At 49.4% G+C, this 22,482-nt stretch overlaps 1 protein-coding gene across 6 annotated transcripts in view; it reads left to right on the forward strand.

Moving 5' to 3' along the window:
* Window positions 1-20,904, forward strand: part of SCN5A (sodium channel, voltage gated, type V alpha subunit) — a 91,826-nt gene extending 70,922 nt beyond the window's left edge. For 4 of the 6 annotated variants that reach the window (XM_011999484.1, XM_011999488.1, XM_011999483.1 and 1 more), the window contains 8 exons: window positions 4,941-5,114; window positions 9,085-9,207; window positions 11,157-11,438; window positions 13,978-14,031; window positions 14,682-14,819; window positions 15,501-15,605; window positions 16,688-16,958; window positions 19,667-20,904. In XM_011999484.1, the coding sequence (XP_011854874.1) occupies window positions 4,941-5,114; window positions 9,085-9,207; window positions 11,157-11,438; window positions 13,978-14,031; window positions 14,682-14,819; window positions 15,501-15,605; window positions 16,688-16,958; window positions 19,667-20,904 (2,385 nt within the window). The remainder of the gene's footprint in view (window positions 1-4,940; window positions 5,115-9,084; window positions 9,208-11,156; window positions 11,439-13,977; window positions 14,032-14,681; window positions 14,820-15,500; window positions 15,606-16,687; window positions 16,959-19,666) is intronic. The other 2 variants (XM_011999487.1, XM_011999486.1) reach the window with 2 other exon arrangements.
* Window positions 20,905-22,482: the final 1,578 nt, after the last annotated feature.

The raw sequence follows: 22,482 nt of genomic DNA on the forward strand, positions 1-22,482 counted from the left end.
CCCCCCCCCAAAAAAAAAAAGCAGCTAAAATGTAAAACCTTGGATCAAACAGAAAATAGTTTGGTGGTAGTTTAAGGGGGTTCAATTGATTGATTAACTAATTAACAAAAGAAGGCCATTCATGCACCAAAGGTGATAGTGTGCTGGAAATCAAAGATTGAGATTCCATTAATTCTGTCCACGTGAGATCTGGAAAAATAAGAAAAGTGTAGAGGTAGAGAAAAAGCTGGGACTGGTAGAAAAAAACTAGAAAATAACAGTATTGAGAATACTGCATGTAGAATACAGCCAAAGTTGTAATAAAAGGAAAATTCATTACTTAAATATTTTTATTATTAAATAGAAAGAACATAAATTATTTAACTCAAGAAATTAAAAATATAACAAAATAATCTTAAAGAAACCTAGGCAAGTAATTAATAAAATAAAAATATGTTTTCTTTGCCCCATATGATCTGCAGTAATAAAAACATATATTAATGAATTAGAAAATAAATAGTAAAATTGACATGAAATTCCAAAGCTGATTCCTTGAAAATGTAAAGCAACCAAATTGATAACCACTAGCTCATCGAATTTCTCACATCTCCAAAAACAGATTCTTTCACATTCTCAAGGAAGAAAATAATTCCAATGCTATTTAAAGTACTCTAGTGCATGAAAAAAGAAAGTCTAGAAATTGTTTTTTGTGTGTGTTTGTGTGTTTGTTTTTGAGATGGAGTTTTGCTCTTGTTGTTGCCCAGGCTGAAGTACAGTGGCATGATCTCAGCTCAACGCAACTTCTGCCTCCCGGGTTCAAGCCATTCGCCTGCCTCAGCCTCCTGAGTAGCTGGGATTACAGACATGCGCCACCACGCCTGGCTAATTTTGCGTTTTTAGTAGAGATGGGGTTTCTCCATGTTTGTCAGGCTGTTTTCGAACTCCCGACCTCAGGTGATCCGCCCATCTCGGCCTCCCAAAGCGCTGGGATTACAGATGTGAGCCACCGCGCTCGGCCTAGAAATTGTTTTTTTTAAAGCTAAATAGTGCTGATTTTTAAAACTTCACATATACCAAAAGAAAAACCTAGGCCAGTTTTCATGCTTCATACTCCGTACTTCTGATTAGTGATGCAAAAATCTTAAACAAAATACATGCAGATACGATCTAGAAATATATTTAAAAGATTAGGCCGGGCGCGGTGGCTCACGCCTGTAATCCCAGCACTTTGGGAGGCTGAGGCGGGCGGATCACAAGGTCAGGAGATCGAGACCACGGTGAAACCCCGTCTCTACTAAAAATACAAAAAATTAACTGGGCGTGGTGGTGGGCGCCTGTAGTCCCATCTACTCAGGAGGCTGAGGCAGGAGAATGGCATAAACCCGGGAGGCGGAGCTTGCAGTGAGCCGAGATGGCGCCACTGCACTCCAGCCTGGGCCACAGAGAGAGACTCCCTCTCAAAAAAAAAAAAGATTGAGTACATCATATGACAAATGTATCATATCCTAAAATGTGAAAATAGTACCATATTGGGAAAACTATATTAATAGGACAAAGATGAAAAGCCATATAATTATTTCAATGAATACTTGATTTTCAAAACTCTGGTAAGAATAGAAATAAAATATATTTTATTCTACTGAATCCAAAGAACAAAAAAAAGAAATAAACTGTGTTTTCTCAATTTAGTAAAAAACTGACTCTGAAATTAACTTATATCATAATTAGTAGTAAAACCACTTGAAATGTTTTCATTAAAGTGAAGAATAAGAAAAGGATGATTTAACTACCTTTTTAGCTATTGCTCATTATTTAATAATAGTATTGAATTATAGCCAGTGTAATTAAGAAAATTGAACACATGATATAAAAGTTGGGTAATAAAATAATTGAAGTTAATCCAGTCAAGTATAAAAGCAAGAGTTAAAAATGATAGAAATATATCATTATTTATAGATAATATGATTGCCTAGAAAAGAATTTAAACCTATTTTAAAAACATTATATAGCCAGTTATGAAATAAATATGCAAAGAATTGTTGCTATTGTTGTTGTTTTATCCTAAGAGAAACCATTTAGTCACAAGTAACATCTCTCAAATATTTCTTACATGCCAAGCACTGCAAGCATAAAATAACTGGGAATAAATATAATAATAAATGTATAAGAGATGCATAAAGAAAACTGTAAAACTTTGCCAAGCAGTGTAAAACAGAACAAATAGATAAACATACCTTCATCTTGGGTAGGAAGACTTCATATTAGTTCCTAAAGTAATTAGTAGATTCAATGCAATAACAAGTTTGCAACATTTCTGAGGAAATCTGACAAAACGTTGGTAAAGTTTATCCTGAAAATCATTTAAATGTCCAGGGAAATTCATGTGATACTAATTCAGGAATAGATAGAGAACAGTAGAACCACATAAAGAGATCTGAAGTAGATTTAAGTAAATAGAGAAATGTACTATATGATAAAGTTGACTTTTAATCAGTGGATTTTAAGGGGATTATTTAATAAAGTGTTGGGGCATTTGATGAGCCACATTCTGGAAAAAAGTATTAAATGGATATTTACTCCCTAGCAAACTATATTTAATGTTTTAAATTATAATGTAAATCAATGAAACCACAAAAATTGTTTTCAGAAGCTCAGTTTTTCCTAGCCTCGGAATAGGGCTTTCTAAATGCAGCACCAAAAATTTTACTAAATGAAAATTATAATAAATGATATGATAATATTAAACAATATAATAATTGAAAATGAAGTACCTAGAACTTCAGTATGGTAAACAAAAGCAAGTGAGATTTACAGGCAGGTTGGTGCCACAACCCAGGCTTGTGTTACCAAACAAAGAGTTAATGTTCCCAAATAAACCAGACACCCAAGTACAAAATAGGCAAAGGATATGAAGAGGTAATTCCCCCAAAAAACACAGCAAATATCCAAAGAAAAGATGTCAGCATCACTTCTAATAAAATAAATGAAAATGTAACGAAATACAAGTTTCTTTCATGAGGCTGGGAAAAGTGAAAAAGGAGAAGTGACAGCAATGTCGGTGGGGCGGTGGAGAACAGCCCCCTTCCTGGCCCAGAGATGGAGTGTCAATTGGTGTTGCCTTCAGAGAGGTCCATTCCCAGACTGTACCAAAAGCGCACCTTTCGCCTGGCAACCCAATTTATCCTCAACAATCCCCTGTTCATGCAACTTTATTTCTACTAGAGATAAACTGTAAATAACCGAAATGTGCGTTATTAATAAGGTTATTGGCTAAATAAATAGCAGTGTATGCAAATAATGAAACATGCAGCCCTTTAAAATAGTGATAGATATTATTGTATGTATTCATATTATTGAGTGGATAAATGTTCACAACATATTGTTTGATGGAGAAAGTAATTTCAAGGCAAATATTTAGTGCATCTCATAAAATTGTGGTGATTGTGTGTGCACACACGTACACACTGTCAAAAATAATACTCACCTAAATGTTAGCAGTGGTTACTTTGGTGTCATGAAATTAGAGATGCCTTTTACTTTCTTTTTTATCATTTCCATATTATTTAATTTTTATAAGATGCACCCATTTTTATACTCACACAAAAAAAGTCTTGAACAACTCCCAAAATCCATTTTGGGAGCTGAATTATCCTGTTGTGCCGTCTACAGTGACCCAGTGAGCCATATGTATGCCTTGGCAGTGCCAACAGCACTGGTCTCTTGGGTCACTGTCGCTCACAGAGGCCCTGAAGTCGGATAGGGAGGCCCAGGAGTGGGAGGTGGAGGCAGCTCCCCCAGAGCCCTAGTGACGCGTTCAGTTGCCTAGACAGGAACCTCAGAGCACACTCTGGACAGAGACAGAAACAGGAACAAATCAGTAGGCTGGAGGTAGAAGCCATCTGGGAGCCACTGGAATTTCTCTGTCAGCTCAGGAATTTGAGTTGAGGCAGAAATGAGGAAGTGGAGAAAGACTTACAACTCCTAGGATTTTGGAAACTGACTCTTAGAGCCTGAGAACTGCAGATTTGACTTTATCTACACCTGTGGTTCCTAAACATCATATCTACAAATGACTTTTACTCTAATTTCTTTAAAATTCAGCTTTACATCAACTCTCATTGGTTTTTGCTTATTTAAATCAATGTTTTGTAAAGTGAAACTTAATCATTATTATTAATTGGAAACCAATATTTTTCCCACGAAAAGTTAAGTAACCGTATAAACAAAGCTAAAGCAAAATGGAGTGAAAACAAAAAATATTTTATGTTGTTTCCAACAGAAAGCTGTGAGCTGAGCCTGCATACCCTCTCTCCTTGTTAAAATGGCAAGTTTTAGAAAGGCCTAGCCCAAAACTCAGACTTGATCTTTATTGCGCAGGGAGAGGGGATCACACCATTCATTCGCCTTACTATCCATCTACCATGTAAGGCCATCTGATGGCCTGCCAGTGGCACAGGCCCCGCTTGGAGGGCATTCTCATCTAGTCCAACACTGCCCAGGAGGAACCCTGTCCACGGCATTCCTCACCCCTTCCCTGCTCTCCTGGGCAGCAGGAGGTATTGTCAGAAACAGTGCCTAGGCCAGGTGCGGTGGCTCACACCTATAAACCCAACACTTTGGGAGGCCAAGGTGGGTGGATCACGAGGTCAGGAGCTCAAGACCAGCCTGACCAACATGGTGAAACCCCTTCCCTACTAAAAATACAAAAAGTTAGCTGGATGTGGTGGTGGGCATCTGTAATCCCAGCTACTCAGGAGACTGAAGCAGGAGAATCGCTTGAACCCGGGAGGCAGAGGTTGCAGTAAACCAAGATTGCACCACTGCACTCCAGCCTGGGCAAAAGAGCAAGACTCCGTCTCAAAAAAAAAAGAAAAAAGAAACGAAACGAAACGGTGTCTGGTGCAGGGTGGAATCGGCAGTGGTCCAGACTTCATGTCCGCCTTGTCCGGCCTTGTCTGCAGGCCTTCGAGGACATCTACCTGGAGGAGCGGAAGACCATCAAGGTTCTGCTTGAGTATGCCGACAAGATGTTCACCTATGTCTTCGTGCTGGAGATGCTGCTTAAGTGGGTGGCCTACGGCTTCAAGAAGTACTTCACCAATGCCTGGTGCTGGCTCGACTTCCTAATCGTGGATGTGAGTGTGGGCACCCGAAGGGAACAGGAAGGGGAACCCCATTGCCGGTGTGGGAGAAGGAGGTGAGGCAGAGGGCCCGGTGGGAGCCAGCAGGCTGAAGGGGAGGCACGAGGCAGTGCTGCAGCACAGACAGAGAGGAAGGAGGATGTGAGTCTGAGACTCAGGCCTTGTCCTCAGGTTCCCAGGCTCAGAGGAAGATAAGAAATAGGAGACAGGGTCCTGCCTCTAGAGCCCCCAATTTGCAGCCACAGCAGGCAGAGACCTAGGCCCCTGCTTCTAGGGGAGATCGTTCGAGAGTAGTCAAGGTAGGGGTGTGAGCCAGGGCAGGGGCTGGGGGCTCAGGGTCCAGAAAGAGAAGTGAGCAGACAAGCTTGTGCTCTAGCACACACCACAGCAGACTGTAAGTGTCCATCGGGCCCACTAGACAGATGGCCAGTTCAGAGCCTCCATGCACACACGAGGGGGACAGTTCAGAGCCTCCATGCACACATGCCAGGGGGAGAAGGCTGCTGAAGGGATGCTGGGCAGGCAGGGGAGAGCCTCCAGCTCAGGGAGAAGGTACTGGCTGGGGAGGATGAGAGAGGGGTGGAGTCACCCCAGAGGAGGAGGAAGCCGTGAACACTGGCTCGGGGGCTCTGGGTTGCTGCCCTAGACGATCAGGTAGCTGTGAGGGCTGCCTGCCCAGGCTGTGTCCAAGGAGGGCCTGGGGCAGGAGGTCAGCGTGGCTTCTGAACACCCGGTTGGCAGATGGAGTGTGAAGCCCCTGCCCCACAGCTACCCAGGCCCCAAGACACTGCTGGGTGCCAGGCAGCATGAATGCAGGGTTACAGGGAAAGGAACCAAGCAGGGAGAAACAGGTCGGTGCAGGGCAGCTCTGGGTCTGCACTCACTGAGGACAAAGAAAGAGAAGGCAAAGGGTGCAGGCAGAGGGACCTCTCTGGGGATCAAACAAAACAGAATGGGGGGTCAGGATCTGCAGACTGAAAAGGGCTTTCCAGAAGGCTTTGTTGATGGCTTCCGGCCTTGACATCGGGCTCTGCACACCAGCAGGAGCTATCCTTCCTGTGCTTACAGGACAGGCTCAGGCCTGTGCGGTCTCCATACCCCACTCAGAGGCTCAGTCCCCAATAAGCCTGGCCAGAGTCCAGGTTGAGGCTACCAAGGCTGGATGGGAAGTCAAAGTGTGGGTGGCCGTGGTGGCAGAGGCACCTTGGGCTAGAGGGATGCGCAGAAATGCAGATCCAGGTCCTTGGACCTGCAGTTCAGGCCTCTTCCTATCACCCCAGGTGGCCAAGAGGATGCTGATGCTGGGGTGAGGGTGTGCTGTGGGTGGAAGAGGGGTGAGGAGAGCTCTAGACACACTGGGCTGCCTGGCCCAGCCCTCAGAGCCTCCCTGAGATGAAGGAGAGGCCCCTGAGGACTCCCCGTTGAGGGAACATGGGAGGGCCCGGGATCCTGGCCGCTCAGCCCTGAGGCTCCCTGATCCGCTGTTCCTGAAGCATCTTGGGCAGTTGGGTCTGCTGAGGGTCTCCCGCAAGGCAGGCCAGAGGGAATCTGCACAGACATCTGCAGAAGCCCATCCACCAGCCGCTGGCCACCTTGGGGAGCTCAGAGCCAAGGCAGGGGAAAGGGAACTGGCAGTGCTTCCCTGCTCAGGCCCAAGAGAGGAGAAGAAGCCTGTGGAGAAGGCAACCAAGGCTCACAGCAGGGAGAGGCCTTGCCCAAGGCTGAGCAGAAGGAAGTGGGTATGGAATGCAGCTTTCCTGACACTGGCCACACTGCTGTGCCTCTACCCCATCCACATGCTTCATGGGAAAGTTTGTCTCCCATGACAGAGTCTAGGGAAGGATATTTCCAAGAAGAATTCTGCATTATTTTTCAGTAAATGCTTTTGGGTCTTTACTGTGTGCAAGCATGGTTATAGTGCTGGGGATCTTAGGGAACAAAACAAGAACGCTTCCCCACATGGAGGAAGGTGGCTGCAAACAATCAGCATAATCAACAAGCCACTTTTACATTATGTGGAAAAGTGGTATCTATCATGGAGCAAAGAGAACTCGGGAAGGGAAGTGGGTAGGGTGGAGGGGAAGGTGCAGGTTACCACGTTAAATAGGATGATCAGGGTAGGCCCACTTTGGTAACATTTGAGCGGGTTGGAGCAAAGAGAACTCGGGAAGGGAAGTGGGTAGGGTGGAGGGGAAGGTGCAGGTTACCACGTTAAATAGGATGATCAGGGTAGGCCCACTTTGGTAACATTTGAGCGGGTTTGAAGTTGGGGTTAGCTAGGCCAGTGTCTGGCAGACGTTCCAAGCAGAGGTTGGAAGAGCAGTGCAAGGACGGTGTGTATCGAGAGCACGCCTGGCATACTGGGGGAAATGCAGGGAGGCTAGAGCCACTAAGCAGAAGGAAGTGCAGGAGATGAGGCCAGATTGCAGGGAATGCAGCCAGATTGCCACCTTTGAAAAAATATGGGCTTTGATTTAGAATGAAATGGCGGTAGCGGGGCAGAATTAGAAGGCTCTGAACAGAAGAGTGCCGTGAACCGACTGATTTTCTTTAGGGCTCACTCAGTCATGGAGGCCAGGGTAGACAGGAATGAGTAGAAGCAGGGAGAAGAGTTAGGAGGCTCAGGCCATGATCCAGGGAGAGACAATGGAGGCTGGGCCAGGATGGTGGCAGTAGAAGTGGTGAGAAATATTTGGACTTCAGATGTATTTTGAAGGCAGAGCCAACAGGAAATCCTGACGGGTTAGACACAGGGTGTCAGAGATAGAGAGGAGGCAGGGAGGACGCCAAGGATCGTGGCCTGCACAGCTGGAGGGATGGAGTTGCCGTCACCTGAGACGGGAGGCCATCACAGGGGCAGGTGGGGCAAGCTTTGCAAAGAACAGACCGCAAGGCAGCCTGTTAGGAACTGGGCAGACGGACCAGCTGGACCTGGCACTCTGGAGGTCCTGCTCTCTAGGAGAGGTCCCTGAGAGATGCCCTCTGACTCTCCAGGATTGAGGGCCCATAGCCCAGCATCCTTGAGAGGTGAGTGTGGGCAACACCAAAATCAATCTGGCGTGTCTTCCTCCCCTCAGCCTCTTTGCTCAGCTCCCTCCGACCTGGTGCTGCCAAGCCTGGGAGGAGGCTGTGGGAGTCAGGCCCCTGCCCCCAGCCTCTCCGAACCCCAGGCTGGCCTGAGCACCAGGGCAGTGTGAATAGTGACTACAGGGGAGGTCAGGCAGGAGGCCATTTTTGGCCTGTAATCACAGGCCAGTGGTGAAGTAAGAAGGGAGTGGATACCCACGGAGCTTTAGAAGGACAAAATCCACAGAGTGGAAGTGCCCTGGGAGGGGTGGGCCAGAGGGAACAGAGAGCTGAGGCTCCTGGTGCCACCAAGTCCCCACCTTTGCTTTCCTCCGTTGAAGATGTTGAAATGCTGCACAGTCTGGCCTTGGGGAAATGCCCCGCAATTGTCTATTTGCTCCTACTCAACCCAGGACTGTCTCTCCTTCCTCAAAAAAGGCTTCTTTGGCGAAGAAGGAGATAGGTCCAAGAATTGGAATTGAAGGAAAGAATGTGGAGACCAAAAGCCTAGGCTTTGTGTCCCTGCTCCGCCACACCAGCGAAGTGGCTTTGGAATTCAGTTTTCCCATCTGTAGAACAGAGGTGACACATCGCAACATCGCAGGGTTAGTGGGGTTATTACAGAGTATGTATGTGAAGTGCACATAGCAGCCTCTCAGTAAAGGCCCAGAAGCCAGGACACTCTTGGGCTCGCCCCAGCTTGGGCTCTGGGAAGCCTGGCCCAGTGCAGAGCTGGCCTGTGATGACAGTCCACCCCAGGACTAATAAAGAGTGGACATGGGAGGCCTGTGGCTCTCTGGCACCCAGCGCCATCTTAGCAGGGCCAGGAGCCCTACTGTCTGTCCCCAACAGTGGGGAGCTGTTCCCATCCTCCCCATTTCTATTTTGCCTCCCCCAGGTCTCTCTGGTCAGCCTGGTGGCCAACACCCTGGGCTTTGCCGAGATGGGCCCCATCAAGTCACTGCGGACGCTGCGTGCACTCCGCCCCCTGAGAGCTCTGTCACGATTTGAGGGCATGAGGGTAAGAGAGGCGGCTGCCTTCCCACCAGGGAGTGGGAGGCAGTCCCACGGAGGGACCCCCAGCCTCAGCTTGCTGACCCGCAGGCCCAGCGCACTGCTACCCAGGGCCCCTCCCTGTGTTTCTGATGTCCTGTGGCCACGGAGACTGTGGCTGAGGCTGACTTGGTAGGAGCATGGCCCAGAACCTCCAAGAGAGGCACAACTGGACATGGAGGCACCCTGAGGGTAGGCAGCTGTGAGAACCCACCTCCAGGGCTCACCCTCCAGCCCTGTGAGCTCCTGTGAGGGCTGGGAGAGCACTGGACAAAGGAGAGGAAGCAAGAGACTTGCTGGGCACAGGGGTCTCAGCTGTACCCCAGGCCACTGGCACCAGGGCCCCTGTGCTTCTGCTGTCCCGTGGGGCTGCATCTCTATGTGCCCACTCGGTGTGCCCCTCTGCATACCCTGCCTCCTGGCAGACACAGGCTGCCAGCCCTCTGATGGGCAGTGGGGCTGTGGTCGGGAGGGTGAGGGAAGAGGCATAGAGCAAGCTGCATTCCCAGCATCAGACAGAGGCTGTACAGGAAATGACCACGTGCTTAGTGATCTCCTGTGCACCATTTTTCTAGTGCAGATCCCTAAGCATTTTTCAAGTCACCACATTTTACCGAAGAATAAGAGCAGATAAGTCAGATTTGAAAGCCCACCAAGAAAAACATCAGCCGTGATATATAGCAAGAAAACAAATACACATGTGTGTGTTTGTGTGTACTTGTGTGGGGTATTTTTTTTTTAACAAAACATACACAGTTCTGTGTGGCTTCAGAAGACATGTTTGTTTGTCTCTCACTGACCCAGCAGGCACCACACACAGCTCAGGTTGATGGCTTTGAACCTTGCCCACGCCCCCAATCCATGGAGACACACAGAGCTCATTCCTGGTGGGAAACCATCCACAAGATATTATTCAGAGTTAAATATCTCTTTGGGAGCAAGGACATTTGATTCCAGAGGGACGCAAGGAGACACTAGGTGCCAGGGATGCCTCTGCAGTGGCCGTTGGCCACAGAGCCAGCCAAGGGCAAACTCCCAGGGCTTCCCCGCCTCACTCTACACCCAGATGTTTGGTGCCCTAAGAGCTTGTTTCCCACCCTGTTCCAGGGTTCAGCGTGCCTTCTGGGGAACAGCATCCCCCAACCTGGCATCTGGGCCACACCACACGGTCCACACCAGCTTCACCTCCAGTCTGTGTGGCGCTTGTGTTCCTGGTGCATGGACAGCTGGGGACTTGGTCCATGAGTGGAGTGGAGGGTCCCAAATGCCTCTACTAGGGAATCTTCTACAGGGTGCTCTGAGTTTAGATGCAGAACATGAGGCTGTGGCTCCATGGGATCTGAGAGCCCCTCACTGGGGAGCGGGTATCACAGGGAGTGCCCATGCCACCTGCTCTCTGGCTCTGCTCTTATGGGAGCACTGGAGAACTGCCACAACACCCTCTAGACACTGCACTGAGGTCCCCTGGGTTACTTCAGGGGAGAACACCCATCCATCCCAATAGCAACAACCTAAAATAAACCGGAATTTAGCTCCAAAAATGTAAGGACTCTTGGGATTGTTAGGAAACCCAGTCTTGGGGACATGTTTTGAGAGGTCTTTCCCATCAAGTTGCTGGCATCCTCAACCAGCACACACTGTGGTGAAAATCAGGTTTTAAAGATCACAGATTCAGGGCAGGGCCAAGAAGGGAAAGCAGATGTTCTGAAGCCACACCAGACTCTAGTGTGCACTCCCCTCACTCCCCACCAGGGCTTCCAGCCATGGAGCTGGCCTCTCCCATGAGTGTGGGATCTGCACACCCACCTGCACAGCCCCCTGCAGCCAGGGAGTTCATTCTTTCGTAGGGGAGGGTCTTGAAAAGGGCATGCGCTTTGGGCCCCCCCAGGAACTGAGCCACTTCTCTGTCCACTTGAGGTGGTGGTCAATGCCCTGGTGGGCGCCATCCCGTCCATCATGAACGTCCTCCTCGTCTGCCTCATCTTCTGGCTCATCTTCAGCATCATGGGCGTGAACCTCTTCGCGGGGAAGTTTGGGAGGTGCATCAACCAGACAGAGGGAGACTTGCCTTTGAACTACACCATCGTGAACAACAAGAGCCAGTGTGAGTCCCTGAACATGACCGGAGAATTATACTGGACCAAGGTGAAAGTCAACTTTGACAACGTGGGGGCCGGGTACCTGGCCCTTCTGCAGGTGGTAAGTCCTGGAGAGAAGGGACTTCCTTCCTCCCAATAGCTGTCAAGCAGCATGGCCATCACCCATGATGTGGGCAGGAGTGGGGCAGTGGGGCCATGCTGGATCTTCACAGGAGAATCATAGTGCCCAAAGGAGACTCAGGACTCTCCAGGGATTTGGCTCCTTGGGAAATCCCCAGACTTTCAGTTCTAGAACCAATACCACATTCTCCAAATTGCAGAGTATAGGGATGGCTCCGTGGTGCTATAGAACCAACTCCCCAGCCAGTAGTCAAGTTGACCTCTTCAGGCTATCAGTTAGGCAGTGTGATGGCACAGGTTAAAAAATGAAAGCCCATAGACTACTCAGGAACTGAACTGTTAGCAAAGTTGTGACTGTGGCCACCCTCTGTTATAAAAGATAGTGTTAGCTCTTATGTTATTTAAAAGAACATATTTCCATCTTTGATGTGCAATGTTTAAGCACACACAATCCTTCTAGGGTTTTCATTGATTTTGTGAGTACGATGGCTTCCGTGATTATAGCACATTCCATAAAATTAACCTACCATTAGCCTTGACTAATGCAGCAGAACCACAGTGCAAAAAGCTACAACTTGCTTGTCTTGCTATTCCAATCTTAAGCCCAGACACCTGTGTCTGGTTCCCAAAGCAGAGGAAAACTCAGCAGACTCTTACCTGGAAACTTGAGGCATCCACTCACACCTCCACCCATCCCTTAAGCCCCAGTGGTAGTCCCACAAAGACTCACCTGCACTGCCTACTGGAGAACGGTAGATTAGTGCCAAACCCAAGGATCTGTCTGTTCCTGCAACTGTCCCTCAGAATGTTGGAACTTTGGAATAAAAGGCCTCGTTTTGTAGACTAACAACTGCTCACCTTTCCAGACACAGCTGCTCGGTGTTTGGGAAGAATTCAGTCATAAGTATCTCATACCCTTGGGTGGTCCCCAGCAGTTTCCAAAGTATTTCCGGGCCTATCTTTATAGGCAAGGGCCTGTTGGTACAGGGAGCTGGAGTAGCTTGCCTAATATGGGCGACCTCAGCTTCCCCTTCTGCCTTACCTGCCTCATAAGAATTCTTAGACACAGGAAGTTTGTGTTACTGAACTTGTGTTTAGAAAGGAGGCTTGGGGACTGGCCACGGTGGCTCACACTTGTAATCCTAGCACATTGGGAGTCTGAGGTTGGTGGATCATTTGAGGTCAGGAGTTCGAGACCAGCCTGGCCAACATGGTGAAACCCCCGTCTCTACTAAAAACACAAAAATTAGCTGGGCATGGTGGTGTATGCCTGTAATCCCAGCTACTCAGGAGGCTGAGGCAGGAGAATCACTTGAACCCGGGAGGCAGAGGTTGCAGTGAGCTGAGATCACACCATTGTACTCCAGCCTGTTTGACAGAGTGAGACTCTGTCTCAAAAAAAAAAAAGAGGCTTGGGGCAGGACAGGACTGGATTTGGCCAAAAACACAAATGAGACTTCACTGGGGAGTCAGTCTCACCACCAAGCATGTCTCTTGGGCTCTTTCTGCATAGCAGCCCAGACTAGGGCTGGTGCCACCAGCACCAGGGCCCTCTCTGGTTCATCCCCCCTCTTTTCTCCCTTGGTGTAGTATGCTGGAGCCAGCTTGTGCCAGCTCACAAGAGCTCATCGTTACATTTTCAGAAATTTTGCAAGCTGTTTATTAAACATAGCCATTAAAAAAAATTAATTCTATAAACTTACAAAATTAACTAAATGATATTAAAGCAAAGGTAATAAACACTCAAGATTCATCATTACTTTTTAGTGTTATCATCTATGCTTTTGAGGTTTTTTACATCTAGTTTGTCTGTATAGTGGGAGTACCATAATGCTAAGCTCCTATGCATCTCTTCTCAACTCCGTTGAGTAACTTCACATTGGTAACCTGAAATCAACCATGGTGGGAATATTTACACAAGAGAAATTGGCAAACCAACAATCAGGGTTTTTTTCTTTTCTTCTGGGAAGTCAGCTGTTAACTATTTACCAACACACCATTGACAAAAGAACCCCCTTAAGTACAAGGGAAGGTTGAGATTCTTCGGGAACTTCCCTTGAAAGTCCATGGAGCAGAAGCCACATGGTTCTCTGAGACATAGGACAAGAGGGACCAGGTCAGCCCTGGAGTCTAGAACACAGAGTCTAAGCTCCACCTCTGTCTCCCTGACAGAATCGCTGGCAGGATTCTGTGATGTTTTAGAAATGGAAATGAGTGTGGATCTGAAGGACAGACCTCCTGCAAGCCCCCTCAGACTCTTGGCCTCAATCAAGAAGCTTATTCCCTGCTGCATGGCCTTCTTGGGGCATCCGCTCAGTTGCTTCCCCTCCACCCCTAGCCCTAAACAAGGTCTTTCTCTGACCACCTGGGCATTTGGATGCTGCTGAAGGGGTGAGGTAGGGTGGCTTGCTTTTCATAAGAAGCTTGCTTCTGGCTTCATCCGTCCAGACCAGAGCCCTAAGTAACTCAAGCGAGGTGCAGAATTAAATGATTGTCCTAATCTTGTCTTTTCCTCCCAGGCAACATTTAAAGGCTGGATGGACATTATGTATGCAGCTGTGGACTCCAGGGGGGTAGGTTGCCACAGTGGCCCCTTCCACCAAGTCAGGCACCTGAGGCTTCTGGTTGCTTGGCCACCAGGGAATCAGCATCTGCATCTGAAAGCCCAGCCCACAAGGGCAGGATCTCGTGTCACTCTGGAGTACAACCTCTCTGGAATGCCCAAGCCTGGCTCTGGGGCCAGGTTGCTTGGTCTCCTAAAAAGTCCCAAAATTCTCAAATGTCTTTAATTAAACTCACTGTAGTTTACTGACTTTTACCCCCAGGAGGATGGGGTGGAAGCAACAGAGATGCAAATCAAGCTTCTTCTTTGTCCAGCACCCCACCCGGTCACACTGACAGTTCAGTGAAGACTGAAAGAGGTCCCCATGTACTCCAGCCTCCCATTGGCCCAGGGCCGGAGCCAGGCATTGATACTCTGCCAGCCCTGAGCCCAGCATGTCTGCTGTCCTCACCTGCCACCATCCACTCCTCTCACCTCTATCCCCATCCACCTCTGGCCACAGACTCACATAACTGGGCCAGTGACCTTCCTCTCGATACACCCTCTCTCCCACAGAATGGATGCCCCTAGCCAGCCCTCCGCCTCCACCCCCCACCCCTCCCCATGTGACCCCCGAGACCCCAGCCTGTCTGATCTCCCTGTGTGATTTCTCCCTCACAGTATGAAGAGCAGCCCCAGTGGGAATACAACCTCTACATGTACATCTATTTTGTCATTTTCATCATCTTCGGGTCTTTCTTCACCCTGAACCTCTTTATCGGTGTCATCATTGACAACTTCAACCAACAGAAGAAAAAGATACGTAGAGCACCAGCTCCCCGCTGGGCTGGGCAGAGCAGGGCTGGGTGCCAGGGGATTGAGGGGCCATTCGGGCTCCAGGCCCCATTTCACCTTCCCTGCTGGGGATGGTTCTCTTCTTGCTGCTGCTGGAATGAGGTGGGGAGAAGGGTGTGTCCAGGGATGTAACATGTCTAGGCCTGTAAGAACATAAGAAGGGGCTTTGGTGGGAGGCCCCATGTCTGCCCTAATCCACCTGAGAGATGAGACTCCTGGGAGAAGCCGGTGTGAGAGCTGCATCTGTTCACCTGGTCCATGATCAGAGGTCATGGGTAAGGCCTGTGCAGAGGCCCTGGGTCTTCCCAGAGCTTCATCAGAGCGGCTATAACTGGGTTGTAGACAAACCAAGTGAACAGAGAGAACCTGAAGGCTGGTTGAGCTGGGAGGGGGAAAGGGCGGGGGGTGGATACTGGATTTGCAGGTCATAAAGCCAGAGAGATCTCAAGGTGAAAGGGGACAGGGCTCCTGGATAAATAGATTTGGGGAAGAATCTGTGGTGCAAAATAGGGACATATTTTGTCCAGGAGAGGAAGCCAGGAAGTGGTTGACCCTGGCATCCTCATCAAGGAGGCAAGATCCTGGTGCCCTCCCTGCTGGGGCCTCTGAGAACCCCAGAATGAGGTTGGTGCCTTCTCTCTGCACTTAGGGGGCCAGGACATCTTCATGACAGAGGAGCAGAAGAAGTACTACAATGCCATGAAGAAGCTGGGCTCCAAGAAGCCCCAGAAGCCCATCCCACGGCCCTTGGTGAGCTAAGCTCCTGGTTCTGGGGGAGTGGGGAGGATCTTCTGGGGTCCCTGGGAAGCTTTCATGCCACACGGCCAGCCATCAGGGCCGCCTCACAGTCTTTCAGCCCAGCCTGAGGGACGCTATCAGATGTCTGAGCATGAAGAGAGGTCCCAGCCTCATACAGATAGGGAGGAAGGTATGAGAAGGATGTAGCATCCCGGGACACTCTCCTCCCACAGGAACCCTCTGTCTCTGAGCAGGTCTCCTCCTTCCCCTCAAGGATGCAGGCTTTCCTCGGGAAAAGCAGGGCAGCCTTCACAGCCCCACCCCACCCCACTCAGAGCCTCATCCTTGGACCCCCAGAACAGTCAGGGAGCCGGATTCCTGAGTTAGCTGGTGGGGAGAGCCAAGAGCTCTGGAGAGTGGGGTCCTCTCAAAGACTGACTCCCTTGGCCCAATCAAGCCATTATCCAAAAAAGTGTGTGTGTGTGTGTGTGTGTGTGTGTGTGTGTGTGTATGTGTGTGTTTATAATCTTTTCTAAGTGGGAGAACAGAAAAAAAAAAAAAAAAATATATATATATATATATAAAAAAAATCTTATTTCTTTCCCCAAATAATCTGGGCTGATTTACAATTAAAGACACATGTAAATATGGTTAGTACAATAAATAAAATAAATTACATTCAAAAGTAGAGAAAATATATTAATCTAAGCACTGACATAATTACTAGGGTTGAAGTTGAAATTTACCCTTGAGCCTTCAGACTGTGGCAACTGAAAGGGAAGCACAGTGGACAGTATGCTAAGGATGCTCAGGGCAGGAAAAATCTCTCCCTGAAGATCCGTCATGGAAGTCCTCATGGAAGATGGAGCCTTGGAGCTGGGCCTTGAAGCCCAGGAAGCATTTCAGCAGGAGAGCCAATGGCTTTAACCTCCAGGAGTTTTTCCTCTGCACTCTCTGTGGCAGTGTGGCAGGGGTTTTGGGCTCACTAGAGGGTAGAGTGGGAGGGTGGGTGACCTGGGATGAGAGGCAGAAACGGGCATTTGCCAGTCTCCCAAGGGCCCTGCTGAGTGCTTTCCATTTGTCTCTCCTTTCAGAACAAGTACCAGGGCTTCATATTCGACATTGTGACCAAGCAGGCCTTTGATGTCACCATCATGTTTCTGATCTGCTTGAATATGGTGACCATGATGGTGGAGACAGATGACCAAAGTCCTGAGAAAATCAACATCTTGGCCAAGATCAACCTGCTCTTTGTGGCCATCTTCACAGGCGAGTGTATTGTCAAGCTGGCTGCCCTGCGCCACTATTACTTCACCAACAGTTGGAATATCTTCGACTTCGTGGTTGTCATCCTCTCCATCGTGGGTGGGTATACAAGTCAGCTGGACAGAAGCCCTCCCCAGCCAGGCCTCTCGTCCAGCCCCTGAGTCTCTGCTGAATGCCACGTACAACCCTAGGTTCTTTCATTCTTTTTTCAGTGCATTTCTCACCCCGCTCCCCTCATACATACATGCACACACACACCTCTCCAGAGAGAACTTATCTGGAAGGGTCCACTTGGGTCAAGGAGACCAACCTGGCAGAGGACCCAGCACTCCCTCCTGGCCCCACCCTCCAGAGGACCTGGGAACACAGTTCTCTAACTGCTTAGATAGCTTCAAGGATGAGTCTGGGAATGGGAGTGGGTGCTGTGGAGGCTAGTTCTGCCCGCACTTAGGTTGAAGGAGAAGGAAGCTAAGGATGAGGTGGGTCCCCAAGGATGGGGGGTAGGTGGCCCTCCAGAGTAGAAGTTATCCCTGAAGATGGAAAATTCTGGAGCTAACCGCCAAGGTGTATGCCAGACTCTTTCAGACATACCTGCCTCATGCAATTCACCCAGTCAATTCAGCACTAAAGGAGGGAGATTGTACAGCTAGGGAGAAGCAGAGACCCAATCCTGACCCATGTCTGTTTGACCTCAGAGCTCAGATCTTTTTTTTTATATAACAGCTTTACTGAGACATAATTCACATACCATAAAATTCATGGTTAACTTTAAAGTCACTTTAAAGTATACATTTCAGTGTTTTTTAGTATATGCACAGAGCTTTGCAACCATCACCACTATCTAATTTTAGAATATTTTCCTTTCCCCAGAGGAAACTCTACCCATTTAATAGTCACTCCCCATTCATTTCCCCTCTCCCTCAGCCCCTGAAAGCCTCTTATCTAAAATTTTGAGGGACCACCAAACTGTTTTTCAATTTGGCTGTGCCTTTTTACATTCTTACTGTCAATGTATGAGGATTCCGATTATTTCGCCCTCACCAACACTTGTTATTGCCTGCATTCTTTTTATGGGAGCCCTCCTAGTGGGTGTGAAGTGATATCTCCTTGAGGTTTTGATTTGCAAAACCAAATGACTGATGACTAACGATGCAGGACATCTTTCCATGTGCGTGTTGGTCATTTATATATCTTCCTTGGAGAAATCTCTATTCAGATCCTTAGCTCATTTTTTAATTGGGTTATTTCTGTTTTTAGTGTTGAGTTGTAAGAGTTCTTTACATATTCTGGATCATAGTCTCTTATCAGATATATGACTTGCAAATACTTTCTCCGAGTCTGTGGGTTTTTTCATTTCCTCGTGGTGTCTATTAAAGGACAAAAGTTTTCAATGTTAATCAAGTCCAGTTTACTTACATTTTTTCTTTTGTCACTTGTGCTCAGAGCCCAAACTCTTAACTCCACCCCCATGGGGCTCTGCCTTACAGTGACTGTAACTTTCATCTTTCTGCCATATACAACCTCTGCCACTGGTAAATGTAAAGGATAATGCAGGGGCTAAGGCAGGCATTGCTGTGGCTATAGTGATGGGCAGATGGAAGCACAGAGTAGGGTCAGGAATCTCTGGGGGGTCTCAAGCAGGGTGAGGGTGAGAGTGTGTCTCATGGGACTGGAGAGGAACTTTAGAGAATGCAGGATGTGAGCAACAGGAATGGAACCATTGAGGGACAGTCTCAGAGGCTTTGGAAGGTGCAGCATGTACTTTAGGATCATCTCCTGGCCCGGTGTTTGGGCAGTACCAGAGAGGAGTGGTTAAGAGATGAACTTGGAGCCGGAATGTCTGAGTCAAATCCCAGCTTCTCACTCACTAGGTGGCAACTTGGGTAAGTTACCTCACCTCTGTTTCCTCTTCTGGAAGATGAGAATGATGGCATCTGCTCACTTCCTAGGACAACGGGAAGGACTAAATGAAATGATGGCTATAAAGTGCTTGGCCCATTGCTGCACTGACCGTAAACCCTGGACACATGTCAGTCAGTGACATTTTTATATAAGGAGTCTGGAAAGGGCACTTGGGCCATATAAGACAAGTTTATTTCACTCTTTATTCTATCATTTATATCCATGCCCCTTAAAACTCCAAACCCAGGTAGTCACTGGAGACCCAGGGGTAGTGAAGCCCTCAAAGGTGGCAGAGTTAGGAGGGTGATAAGAACCATCACAGAGAGGCTGAGAGAAGACACTGGCCATGGTGTGGCATCAGGGAGCACTGATTTCTGGGCCAGTGTTTCATGCCCTTCGATGGGCACATAAATCATCCGGGTGTATTAAGATGCAGCAGGCTGCAGTGGAACTGAGATTCTGCATTTCTGATAAGCACCCAGGAGATCCCAAGGCTGCTGGTCCTCACACCACACTTTGAATAGCAAGGAGCTAAAAGGCCTAAGTGCTAGTCCAAGCTGGGTGGGCAGGATGCTAAGCAGAGCCCCTCTGGCCTGAGAACCCAAAATACAGAAGATGGGCCTAGGACAGCTCTATTGTGCAGGTACACACTGAAGATTAAGGAATGAGGGGGCTGAGAAGGAACCCTGCAAAGGACCCATTTTTCTGGGTGACAGATGCAGACCTGGAGACTCAGACAGGCAGGAGCAGGCAGAATCCTAGCATGCCCAGTGGACGCAATCCTCCTGGAAGGGCCACCTCTCCTTGGCTCCTTGCCTTACAGAGACTCCCCCACCCCTGCACAGTGATGCTGGCTAGAGGACCGAGGTGCCACCAGTAGCCACAGTCTCTGTTGTTTCCCACAGGCACTGTGCTCTCGGACATCATCCAGAAGTACTTCTTCTCCCCGACGCTCTTCCGAGTCATCCGCCTGGCCCGAATCGGCCGCATCCTCAGACTTATCCGAGGGGCCAAGGGGATCCGCACACTGCTCTTTGCCCTCATGATGTCCCTGCCTGCACTCTTCAACATCGGGCTGCTGCTCTTCCTCGTCATGTTCATCTACTCCATCTTTGGCATGGCCAACTTCGCTTATGTCAAGTGGGAGGCTGGTATCGACGACATGTTCAACTTCCAGACCTTCGCCAACAGCATGCTCTGCCTCTTCCAGATCACCACGTCAGCCGGCTGGGATGGCCTCCTCAGCCCCATCCTCAACACCGGGCCCCCCTACTGTGACCCCACTCTGCCAAACAGCAATGGCTCTCGGGGGGACTGTGGGAGCCCAGCTGTGGGCATCCTCTTCTTCACCACCTACATCATCATCTCCTTCCTCATCGTGGTCAACATGTACATTGCCATCATCCTGGAGAACTTCAGCGTGGCCACGGAGGAGAGCACCGAGCCCCTGAGTGAGGACGACTTCGACATGTTCTATGAGATCTGGGAGAAGTTTGACCCAGAGGCCACTCAGTTTATTGAGTATTCGGTCCTGTCTGACTTTGCCGATGCCTTGTCTGAGCCACTCCGTATCGCCAAGCCCAACCAGATGAGCCTCATCAACATGGACCTGCCCATGGTGAGTGGGGACCGCATCCATTGCATGGACATCCTCTTTGCCTTTACCAAAAGGGTTCTGGGGGAGTCTGGGGAGATGGATGCCCTGAAGATCCAGATGGAGGAGAAGTTCATGGCAGCCAACCCATCCAAGATCTCCTATGAGCCCATCACCACCACACTCCGGCGCAAGCACGAGGAGGTGTCAGCCATGGTTATCCAGAGGGCCTTCCGCAGGCACCTGCTGCAACGCTCTGTGAAGCATGCCTCCTTCCTCTTCCGTCAGCAGACGGGCAGCAGCCTCTCCGAAGAGGATGCCCCTGAGCGAGAGGGCCTCATCGCCTATGTGATGAATGAGAACTTCTCCCGGCCCCTTGGCCCAGCCTCCAGCTCCTCCATCTCCTCCACTTCCTTCCCACCCTCCTATGACAGTGTCACTAGAGCCACCAGCGATAACATCCAGGTGCCGGGTTCTGACTACAGCCACAGCGAAGATGTCGCTGACTTTCCCCCGTCTCCGGACAGGGACCGTGAGTCCATCGTGTGAGCCTCGGCCTGGACACATCATGTGAGCTGGCCAGGACACACCAAAAAGCAGCCTTTTGCACCGCGGCAAACCCAAATGCAGTCAGTCACAAACAGCCTGGGGCCTTCCTGGCTTTGGGAGTAAGAAATGGGCCTCAGCCCCGTGGATCAACCAGGCAGAGTTCTGTGGTGCTGCGTGGACAGCCGGAGCAGTTGGCCTGTGCCTGGAGGCCTCAGACAGACCTGTGACCTGGTCTGGTCAGGCAATGCCCTGGGGCTCTGGACAGCAACTTCATCCCAGCTGCTGAGACGAAATATAAAATTGAGACTGTATATGTTGTGAATGGGCTTTCATAAATTTATTATATTTGATATTTTTTTACTTGAGCAAAGAGCTAAAGATTTTTCCATGGACATGGGCAGCAATTCACGCTGTCTCTTCTTAACCCTGAACAAGAGCGTCTGTGGAGCAGCCGGAACTCTGTTCTCAAAGCCGAAGTGGAATCCAGTGTGGCTCCCACAGGTCTTCATTGCCCAGGGGTCGAATGAGGTCCCGCTCCCACTTGACCTGAGATGCTGGGAGGGCTGAACCCCCCACTCACACAAGCACACACACACAGTCCTCACACATGGAGGCCAGACACAGGCCATGGGACCCAGACTCCCACTCTAAGGGAGACAGGCCTTTCCCTGCCGGCCCCCCAAGGATGGGGCTCTTGTCCGCGGGGCTCACTCTGGCTTTCTGTTGTCTCCAAGGTCCCATTTTCCCCCTGCGTTTTCACGCAGGTCATATTGTCAGTCCTACAAAAATAAAAGGCTTCCAGAGGAGAGTGGCCTGGGTCCCAGGGCTGGCCCTAGGCACTGATAGTTGCCTTTTCTTCCCCTCCCATAAGAGTATTAACCATAAAACCAAAGGGCACAAGGGTGCCAGCCCGACTCACGGCCTGGCATACAGCTTGTCCTTGCTCCTGGAACCTGGCAGGCCCTGCCCAACAGGCCAAGGGAAGAGAAGGCTGAGCCATGTGGGTTTGGGGCTAAGAAGTTCACCGGCCCTGAGCCACGGTGGCCCCTCAGCCTACCTGAAGAGAGAAAATTGGCCATCTCCCAGGGTTCTCTGGACCATGTGCAGAGGAGTTTTCTGTGTGGTCCCCAGCTCCCCTCCAGACACAGAGACATGGGAGTGGGGAGGGGAGCTTGGCCCTGTGCCCTCTGCAGGGAAAGGGATGGTCAGGCCCAGTTCTCGTGCCCTGAGAGGGGAATGAACCATGGCTCCTCTGAGAGAGGGGGCACTGTGGTCAGGCCCAGCCTCTCTGGCTCAGCCCGGGATCCTGATGGCACCCACACACAGGGCCTATTTGGGACAAGGTCCAGGTGGTCCTATAGGTCTTGTGAAAAGGCTTTTTCAGGGAAAAATATTTTACTAGTCCAATCACCCCAGGACCTCTTCAGCTGCTGACAATCCTATTTAGCATATGCAAATCTTTTAACATAGAGAACTGTCACCCTGGGGTGACAGGGTCAACTGGTGGAGCCTGAGCAGGCAGGGGCTTGGCTGCCCCATTCCAGCTCTCCCACAGAGCCCCTCCATCAGGCGCATGCC

Source organism: Mandrillus leucophaeus, unplaced genomic scaffold (assembly GCF_000951045.1).
Source record: "Mandrillus leucophaeus isolate KB7577 unplaced genomic scaffold, Mleu.le_1.0 Scaffold595, whole genome shotgun sequence".
In the NCBI taxonomy this organism is placed as follows: domain Eukaryota; kingdom Metazoa; phylum Chordata; class Mammalia; order Primates; family Cercopithecidae; genus Mandrillus; species Mandrillus leucophaeus.